Below are 10,563 nucleotides of genomic sequence, written 5' to 3'. Positions count from 1 at the left end.
ACTAGGACTGATATAACTTATGTTGTAGGATTACTTTATAGGTTTACAAATAAACCTAGTATAGAGCACTGAAATGCTATAGAAAGGGTTATGAGGTACTTGAAGAAAACCCAAAACCTAGGATTACATTATTAGAAGTTTCCCGCTGTCTTAGAAGAGTTCAACCATGCTTTCTGGAACTCCTTCTCAGATGATTCAAAGACTGCTAGTGACTATATTTTCAATATAGCAGGTGGAGCCATCTCTTGGAAGTCCAAGAAACAATTTATCTTAGCCCAATCTACGATGGAGTCAGAAATGATAGCACTAGCTACAGCTAGTGAAGAAGCAAACTGACTTAGAAGTCTATTATACGAGATTCCCCTATGGTAAAAGTCGTTACCAGTCATATTGATCCATTGTGATTGTACTGCAGAAATAGAAAAAGGTTAGAACCGTTATTACAACGGAAAGAGACGACAAATACATCGTAAGCACAGTACTATTAGAGAGTTCCTCACTACTAGTGCAGCTAGAGTGGATCACATAAAGACTGATGAAAACTTGGCAGATCTTTTGATGAAAGGACTGGCCAAAGAGAAGGTTTTCAAATTCTCAGAAAGAATGAGACTTATGCCTATGGAGAGATAAATCATTGTGAGGAAAACCCAACCTATAGATTGGAGATCCCAAGAAACAGGTTCAACGGGTAAGAACTGATCACAAGTAATATGAAGTGAATCATGCTAAAAAGAACACAAAGTTCCCTTCCTATGACCTAGAATGTGAGCATGATATCCTAAGGCATAAGAAAGGTTGAACTTGGCTCTTAATGAGATCTATACTAGATGTCAAATGGGATACCTAGACCTATACTTGATGTCAAGTGGGGGCTGTTTCCTATGGAGTTTTAAGCAAGATCTCTAGAGCGTCCACTAAACCGGGATATATGTGCTAGGCCTTAAAGCACGGGCTTTTGAACTACATCCTAATGATGTTGTGTGTGAGATGTTGTTAGAGATAGAGTTCAAAACCAATAGTTACTCTAGTATATTATGAATCATCTACACTACGTAAAGGTTCAAGTCGTAAGACACCTTTGGTTATGCACAATATTATACATACTGATATTGCTTGATGAAAAATTGTTTTCTTGTATTCTTAAAAGTTTTTCAAGTGGGGGATTGTTGGTGAAAAACTTTAAACAAATGAAAAAACAAGTTTTTTTAGAATCCCACATTGCTAAGATTACAAAGTGGAATCTCCTTTATAAACTCTCACCTTGAGTTATGGGTTTGGATCCCAAAGGCTACCCATGTTTGAGAGGGATTGAGGAGATAGGCAAATGTGGGTTTTGTGAACTTCCTACATGCATGTGCCGCCACCGTCCATTTCCGAGTATCTAAGTTTCATTTCTCTCTCATTTTTCTTCTCTCTTTGTGTGTTTCATTTTCCGAGCATCTAAGTTTCTGAAGGGTGTGAGTTTTCCAATCGGTTCCAATGTAGTTCATTCGAGACAATTTTGTTTTGGTTGTTTTAGCCGTGAAATATCTTAAAGAAAAAAAGCTTCGTGACTCTGCAACAATTTTCTATTTTACAGTTCAATTCCGACGTCCGGTGCCATTTGATCGTACTTGTCTTCTATCCACCGAAGGTTGCTGTTCCAACACTTTCAACATAGAGTTTGTTTTAAACTGTCTTTGTAATCTCAGGTCTGCTACTCATGATATTTTCTCTTGCTATTTTGGAACCAGCCATTCAGTTACATCAATATTTCTTACATTTAGATTTACCCTCCAACACTTGATTAGAGGTAAGCAAATCAAGTTATCGTCTGGTTTCTTTTTATGAACATCCAAAAATTTAAAAAAGAGTGCTTTATCTGGTGGAACATTGAAAAACATGATATGCTTTATTTATATAAGTTATCGTCGAGGCTAGATGACTCAGTTATTTATCCTAACATTTTCCAGGAAAAGAGAAAAATGACGAGTAAAAAGCACTTATGTGTTGTTGGCCTTTCGGAGTTTTGATAATCATTTGGTATTTGATTAATTTTTTAAAATTAAGTTTATAAACACTACTTTTATTTATGAGTTTATTTATTTGTTATTTACTTTTTAAGGATGTTCTCAAAATCTAGCCAAATTTTGAAAACTAAAAATATAAGCCCTTTTTGGTATTGATTTAATTTTTAGTTTTTGAAAATTAGGCCTATTTTCTCTAAATTTCCTACCATACTTTTTATTTTTTTTTCTAAATAAAAGAGTTGAATTCTTAGTAAATGACCAAAAACAAATATGTTTCTAAAAAATACTTTTTCTAGTTTTCAAAATTTGGATTGGTTTTTTAAAATATTGGTAAGAAGTATATAACAAAGCAAGAAATTTAGAGGTAAAAATGGTCTTTATAGGCTTAATCTTTAAAAACTAGAAACAAAATATAGAATAGTTACCAAACAGTCGGTAGTTTTTTATTTTTATTATTTAAAAATAATTTATTTTGATTATTTATTATTATTTTTTAAAAAAGTTTGTTTTTATTTTTTACGATATTTGTAATACATATGGAATAAGAAAAAAAATGTAAAAATATCATTTTTTTAGTATTTTTATTTTCTTTTCTTTCTCCGATTTTTTGCTTTTTTCCATTCTTTTTATTATTATTATTATTTTTCTTTCATTTCTCCGATTTTTGCTTCTTTTTTTTTTTTTTTTTTTAATTTTCTTTCATTTCTTCCGTTTTTGCTTCTTCCCTTTCTCTTATTTTAAAAAATTTTCTTCATTTTTTTTCACAAGCATTATGAGGCTGATTTTCGTACCCAAGACTTGAAAGTACTCAATTCATAAGTGACTTAACACCAACAAGCCAATCATCAAGTTTGATTATTATAACAAATAATAAACATAAATAGCAAATGAAAGTCTATCAGTGATAGCCACTAATATTTTCTATCATTGATAGCTTAATCTATAATTATATTTTCATAGTTAATAGCCACTTACAAAAATCTATCATTGATAGCCAACTTTGTGAATCTAATTAATAAAGGTGAATCTCGAACTAAAATGTGGAATGCCTAGAAGTTATCACTAATAGCATGTTTATAAGTGATAGAAGCTATCATCGAAAAGAAAAGTGACTTATAAATGTTTGGGAATGACAAGAAAGGGGCAAAAAGGTATTCAGTGGCTATGATTGATAGAAGCTACTATTCATAGCATGTTACCAGTGATAGACGCTAATACTAATAGCATGTTATCGATGATAGAAGCTACCCGATAGCATGTTATCGCTAATAGAAGCTACCACTGATAGCATGTTATCGGTGATAAAGAACTTCACTGATAGTATGCTATCAGTGAGATCATTGATAGCATCTTATCAGTGAAAGAAGCTATCATTGATAACCACAATATGAGTGATGTTAGTTATATCGGTGACAGAACTTAGGTGATATCTATATATCGAGTTTCTTTCAAAGATGATAACCAGTTATAGAAGTCTTTCATTGATAGCCTTAAGTATTAATATTTCAAGGTTGATTCTAATTGATGAAAGTCTATTAATGATAGCGACTGATAGCTGCTATTAGTGATAGCTATGATAAAAGATTATTAGTGATAGTTATTGTGGTAATCAAAGTTGTTGGTCTTCTTTCAAAGTTGATCACTATTTATAAATCTATCATTCATAGCCATTGATAGTCATTGATAGCCTTAACTATTGATACTTCAAGGTTGATTCCAATTGATGAAAGTGAATCAATGATAGCTACTGATAATTGATAACAAATTAAAAGCTAATATTTCAAGATTGTATTAATTTTTCTCAAATTGAAAGCTATCGCTGATAGCAACTATCAGTGGCTATCACTGATAGCTGCTATCAATGATAGCTTTTAATTTGAGAAAACTGGAAAGAAGCGAGCAAAATGGTGGCTAGACATGAGTTTTTTAGTCTTTTACCATTTTTTGATCTATATATGCAATTATTTTATCCTTGTACTACCTATTTTATTATTCTGAGCTTGAATTCTATTTATACAACTAACCCTTATTTTTTATTATTTATTTATGATTATTATTATTTAAAAAAAATTTGATTAAAAATTAAGGGTCTAAGAAAAGTGAAAACTACAGTAAAGAAATGGGAGTAAACAAACATATACTTAAAATAACACAAAACTAAAAACAAAAAAGTGATCAAAACGGAACCTAAGTATAGAAATAGAAGGATTGATTGAGATCGTGAGATCCATTAAAGTACATTAGAATGGAGATTATTAGAATGGAGGATTGTGGGTGGATGGTCAGTTGTTAGATTTTATTCATATAAATATCTCTTAGATGCAAATAGAACTGGTTCAATAGAATCCATTCAAGATTAACAACAAATTTCTTGGCAAAACGCTGCCTTTAAATATATATATATATTTCATGAGAATAACAAAGATTGGTATTGAAACACATAAGGTTCAAACTAGAACAACTAATAACTAGCATTGTTGCCATGCAAGTTCTACTACCTTTCTTGGGGATCTTTAATTGAAGTCAGGGAGGCCAATTCAAGGCTGGAACTGAATTCACCATTGTTTTCCTGAGAATTCTCCAAGACAGCCAAACATTGCTTCAGTTCCATCACTACCTGGGTCATGGTTGGCCTATCAGTTGAAGAAGAAGATACACAGACCATTGCTAATTCCATAAATTTCCAAATAGAACTATTGTTTATGTCCAATCCTAATTTTGGGTCGACTGTGTTTCTGATTTCCTCTTCCTTAAGCACTGAAATAACCCTTTTGATGACATGGGTTTTGTCCTGACTTTTTGTTATTGCTGGCTGACCAGTGACAATTTCAAGTAAAATCACCCCAAAGCTATAAACGTCACTCTTTTCATTTAACTTGTTCGTCAAAGTATACCTGCAAACACAGAATTGATGGTGAATTAAACAAAAATGAAGGGAGCGTTTTCAAATGTGAGAAGTATTTAGTCCTTGTTTGATAATGATCTTGTTTTTTGGTTAATTTTAAAAAATCAAGGGAGCGTTCTCAATTTGATCGTTTTGATTCAGCTTGTCTCAAAGATTTTACGTGGTGTTCATTGTCAAAGCTCTTTGGTGGCTCCCCCATTCAAGATATCGCTCGAAGCTGGGAAGCTTTCATTTTCCCTTATTATTGTTTGTTATCTAGGTTCTTTACAGGGATATTAGTTTTGAGTTCGTTCTTAGCTTTTGTTTCTTTTTGTTTTGTTTTGTTGTGTTTATTTTCTTCCATTAGCCTATTTTCATTTCCTCCTTTTCTGAGGAAATCTAAATGGTGGTCTGTTGTTTCTATTTGACAGTCATCAATGTGATTACTGACAAGAAGTCCATGAGGGGGGAAAAAGAACAAATACATACTCTGGGTCAAGGTATCCTGGGGTACCAACAGCTGCAGATGCCTGAGCTCCATCTCCTGATCGGAATGATTTTGACAAGCCAAAATCAGCTAATTTGGCATGGAGGTTTTTATCTAATAGTATGTTCGTAGACTTCAGGTCTCTGTGAATAATTGGTGGCTTACAGCCAAAATGAAGGTACTCTAACCCTGTACAAGATGGTATTGTAGTTTAGCACCACTAGTCAAATGAACAATAAAAGAATGGGATTTGAGTTAAAGAACATGTCTGTTTTCCAACCTTGTGCTGCATCCAGAGCAATTCTCAGTCTCTCTTTCCAGTTCAAGATATGATTGCTTTTTCCTAGTTCAGATTAGTAAAATAATAAAATAGTCTATGAGCTTCTCCATTGAATCATCTAATGTAAACTGAATTAAGGCTCAATTTATAATCGTTTCGTTTTTAGTTCTCTGCATGTTTTCTCACCTTTCTTTAAAACATGTTTGAATTCTTAGTCATGTCAAAAACAAAAATGAGGCGAAGGTTGATAACCGTTTGATTTTTCTAAAATTAAGCTTGTAATCAATACTCCCACCTATAATAGTAGTAGTTTTTTTTTAGTATTATTGTTATATTTTCCATTGTCTATTCGTTAGAAATGTTTTTCAAAATCCAAGTCAAGTTCTTTTTTTTAAAAAAAATAGTTTTAAAAACTCGTTTTTGTACTTTATGCCATCGTAAATAAAATGTGAGAAAATAACTACAATTTTCAAAATCTAAATAGTTATCAAACATGGTTTGAATTTTATTATTTTCTTAATTGTTTAATTTTCAAATTTTGACCCACCTTTTAAAAATGTTTCAAAAGTTAGATAACAAATCAAAGAACCACATGCTTACAAACTTAATTTCTCAATTAGTTTTTCTACCACTTTTGTATTTAATCATATTTTGTACCTGATAGAAGATCTGCTAAGTTTCCATTTTCCATGTGTTCATAAACCAGTCCTAGGTGAGTGTCTTCATCACAATATCGAAGTACGGAAGTTAAGTTTCCATGGTGAACTGTAGTAAGCAATTGTGCCTGTAATATTGTTAGAACTAAAATTAGCATAACTTAATTCAAGGTCTTACCAATTTCTTTAACATAAAAGAGACTGTACATAAAAAGTTATTGCTGAATTTTGAGAGCTTGAGAGTGATTTTGAAGTGGTTAAATTCATTTTCAAACATGTCTTTATTCATTCAAAGTTACATTGATCCTATTTTATAGGAGTAACCTATTAACCTTTTGGGTGGAATTGCCACAACATGGCTGCTATTCTTAGCAAGAATTATTGCACTAAGAGGATTTGAAAGACATTATGACGCTAAGATTTTCTAAGTAGCATGAAACGTTATTTTGGCTAGCATGTTTGTGTTGGACACATGTCGCGAACTTGAACACTCCGACACTTGTTGGACTAGATAGACATATGTATGATAAAAATAACAGATTTTGAGAGTGAATTATATAGAACTAATTTTTTAAGCATATAAATGTATAAACTCATTCACTTTGAGTTTCCTTCTGGCTTCTGGCATAAAAGTGATATACATTTTTTAAATTGTGTCCTTGCCTTGTTTGTGACCTTGATTTTAGAAAAAATGACGCGTCACTATATTCTTGTAGTGTCAGATCGGTGTTTCCAAGAAGATTTTCAAGGTTTAGGCAAGATTTAGCCTAGGACCCGCATTTTAAGAGTGTAAAACACTCTCAAACATGTCATTAGTGTGTGATCATTGCGAGATTCTATACCATTCTTCAGTTGTTTGATGTATCACATAATATAAGAACGTTACTGCCATTTTACTGAGGACTCAGTATGTTGTTGATTACCTCTTCCTGAAATTGCCTGTAACCTTGAACTGATGCAGGCGACAGCATTTTCACAGAGACTTGGATGCTATGCAAGTAACCATGATAAACAGTTCCAAATCCTCCTTTCCCTATTACCCTCTCAAAATTGTTTGTTATACTTAAAATTTCAGAGTAGGTAAACTTCGTATCCTCTGGCATTAGTAATGTCTCGCCTTGCTTGCTACTCCCAGAGATCTGTTTTTCTGCATTAGGTATTAGTACTCTCACAGTTAAAAGAAGCATAGTTTTAGTGAGTTGCATTTGAAGAGTTACTGCGTGTTTTATGAAAATAGAAGCATCTGACCATGAAAAACAAGATCATTATGTTTGCATAATACCTTTCCTCTTTCGTCTTCTTTGGCTCCAAAGGATCGTGCCTCCGGTTAACAATGCTAATGTAACTCCACCAAGTGTTGCTGCTAATGGAATTATATACTCCTTCTCCTCCTTCTTACTGCAGGGCTCTGATAGACAAAGATATGGATTGCCTTCGACACTTTGCAATGAATAACAGAAAGTGAGATGCTTCAGAATATTGCTGTGACATAATTTCTAATGGTTTGGATAACGTCGGGTTGTTATTACTAGTTACCTCAATGATAAGGTTTCATTTCTTGATCTTTCGATCAGTGCCTGTGGAATTATCCCTGAGAAATTGTTGTTTGCTAGGTTTCTACAAATATACATGGAAAATAGTGACATTATAACTCGTTACCAGAAGATCTAGGTTCCATCTTAGCCTAAGTCCAAGATGCAAGTAACTTACAGAACTCTCAAGGATAGCAGACTAGCTAGAAAACCTGGAACCGTGCCATTTAAATGATTGTTGGACAAATCCCTGAATAAGGCAAGTCAATTGCTTTGTTAAATGCTACTTTGAATGGTAAAGATGATTTTTACAGGTATTTGAGATGCTTACAGGTATTGTAGCATTATAAGATTTGATATGTGGGAAGAAATTTCCCCAGCCAATTCACTCGACGACAAGTTCCTGATTTCATACCACTTCTTAAGAGAAAAGTTTGTGTAAGATTAACAAGTTTTTCAGTCTTGAATATGGATGAGGACTTACAACGATGTGATACTCGGCTGGCTGTCGCTAATGTAACTGCAATTAAGACCAACCCACGAATATTCTTGAGGGTAACATGGATCTCCTTGCCAGTTTTTCTTCAGATTGTATGCTAATTTTATGCTCAGCAGTGCCTCAACTGGTATTTAAATGAATGAAAATGATAATTATTAACTTGTTATGAGCAGAAATGGGGAATATATGATGCATAGGTTGCGAGAAATCATACTTTCAGTTTGGGTTGTTTGCAACTGTGGGAACTTCTTTTCTACAAAGATCTCAATGGCATTGATTAGGGGTGGAAGACTTGAACTTTCATTTCTTTTAATGGAGAACTCAAGGTTGCGTCCCTTTGCAGCAGTGGTGCCACTAATGCTATAGAGTGTGGTAGTTGACAAATACTTAGGAACCAATGGGCCATACCATAATAATCCATGGACAAAGATGTTGAAGGCTCTAAACTCCCCTTTCACCATCTTATGGATATCTGCAAAGTGCATGTAAATATAGAACGGACCCGTTTCGTTATGAGTATTGCACGAAATATTCAGGGGCTGGTGGGGATCTTTCAGCGTAACTGCAGTTTCCAAGACAATAGATGGAATTGCAAATATATTTGATTGTATTGAACGAGTAGAAGATATGATTTCGGAGCCAGGTAAGGGTGAGGACGACCATATCCGATCATAACTATCATTAGGATACCTGAGGAGAAGAGAGTTACAAGAATCAAGTTAAGTTCACCAAACAATCTCAGTCACTGAATTACGAGGAGAATGAGTCTCACCTTACAATTCGGTTGCCTTTTAGACCATAATCTAGCCGCTGATGGAGCATCAAAGATCCAGATATTGTCAGATAAGTGGAATTATCTAGAGGCCTAATCTCTATTGCTGATATGAAAGGCATTCCGTTTCCAATGTTTATTAGACAGATTTGCATATAATCTAATGGTGGGACATGTATCAGTTCTTTTCTTACTATTTCAGAAGAATTAACTGAATCCCAATGATCAACTCCAAGAGATAAATTAAATGTCGGTGGTTTTCGTTGGTTATCATAGTTTCCATACAAGAAACTCACTCTGATCAAGTACCTTTCTCCCCCACCCCCTTTTGTTCTTATGGTGTAACAGCTTCTGTTTCCTTCAGGAAAACTTCTTAGATTCCCGAGTTGCTTCTCTAATTTTGTGTTCATGTATTCAGACGATACGTTATGGATTTCACCCGTATCGATAAACTCTGCATCAGAAACATACTTGAGCCTTGTTATATCATCAGTATAATTGGAGTTTTCTGGTATACCACAATCTATGCTGATGAAACCTGCAAAGTAAAAGGAAAGAAAAACATTATCCCTCTTTGTTTTACGAGCTTCGGACGCTAAAATTTTCAATAGAATAGAAAATCAAACCTGATTGATCTTGACCATCAGCATGGACCAGAAGAAGGAGAGGCAAAAATGCAGAAAGTAGGAGAAGTCTAGCCATTTCAGATCATCCTTTGGATGATATTCCAAAGAAAACTCACCTTTGAGATTACTTCTTGAAACAAATATTGCAATAAATTAGATATTTTTTTGCAGGTGACCTCAGAACTACCAAATCAATTAATGGGGGCCGATGGAGGCAGCCACAAGGTAAATCACTGGTGATCTTAGCAGGTGAAGCAAGTATTATTCAACTGCATGTCAAGTTGTGCATAATTTTCCATCAGGAAGAGCCATAAACACTGCCATTGGTCAATATCAAGAATGGATGTATTTAATGGAAAAAAAGGATGGAATTGAAAGAGGAAATTCCTAGGAGAAAGTTTGCAGAAAATGAAACTTTGTATCCATTGATATTTCTGAGTTTGAAACATTCCAAGTCAATGCAGTTGACAAGTTATTTATTTATGTCTTGACTTGTTTTTATTACAAACTGTACCGGTCTATGCTTATTGTATTACATGTGGAGCCCCAAGATGGATGCCTTATAAAATATCATAGGTAAAGAGCCAAAATAATAATAATTAAATCATAGGTAAAGTATAAAAGAAAGACCCGTTTGGTTCACATTCTATTTTCTTTTTAGGTTTTTGAAAATTAAATCTATTTCATCTCAGTTTCTTATTTTGATTTGCATATTTACAAGTATTGAATATTTGTCTAAATTTTAAAAACAAAAACAAAATTTTTAAAAATTATTTTTTTTAATTTTCAAAATTTGATTCAGTTCTTAAAAATATTGT

At 33.4% G+C, this 10,563-nt stretch overlaps 1 protein-coding gene across 1 annotated transcript; it reads right to left on the bottom strand.

Annotated features, from left to right (window-relative positions):
• Positions 1-4,376: 4,376 nt before the first annotated feature.
• On the bottom strand, positions 4,377-10,205 carry LOC120084411 (putative leucine-rich repeat receptor-like protein kinase At2g19210). The gene is made up of 13 exons (XM_039040183.2): positions 9,746-10,205; positions 9,120-9,657; positions 8,562-9,037; positions 8,333-8,471; positions 8,180-8,251; positions 8,027-8,098; positions 7,853-7,933; positions 7,599-7,756; positions 7,240-7,463; positions 6,318-6,444; positions 5,661-5,723; positions 5,383-5,569; positions 4,377-4,903 (listed from the first exon to the last, which is right to left on the bottom strand). The coding sequence occupies exons 1-13, from the start codon at positions 9,819-9,821 to the stop codon at positions 4,504-4,506; spliced, it is 2,613 nt and encodes an 870-aa protein (XP_038896111.2). The 5' UTR covers positions 9,822-10,205; the 3' UTR covers positions 4,377-4,503.
• Between the last annotated feature and the right edge of the window lie 358 nt (positions 10,206-10,563).

The sequence above is a fragment of the Benincasa hispida genome, chromosome 9 (assembly GCF_027475165.1).
Source record: "Benincasa hispida cultivar pf3 chromosome 9, pf3_genome.v1.1, whole genome shotgun sequence".
NCBI lineage: Eukaryota > Viridiplantae > Streptophyta > Magnoliopsida > Cucurbitales > Cucurbitaceae > Benincasa > Benincasa hispida.
This window is presented reverse-complemented; position numbering and strand designations above follow the sequence as displayed.

Excerpts from the sequence above, each read along its gene's own strand:
- LOC120084411 (XM_039040183.2), bottom strand. The coding sequence starts at position 9,821 with ATGGCTAGACTTCTCCTACTTTCTGCATTTTTGCCTCTCCTTCTTCTG. Across the intron at positions 7,934-8,026 it reads CTGCTATCCTTGAGAGTTCT|AAACCTAGCAAACAACAATT; the intron begins GTAAGTTACTTG and ends GTATATTTGTAG. Across the intron at positions 4,904-5,382 it reads CCAGGATACCTTGACCCAGA|GTATACTTTGACGAACAAGT; the intron begins GTATGTATTTGT and ends CTGTGTTTGCAG.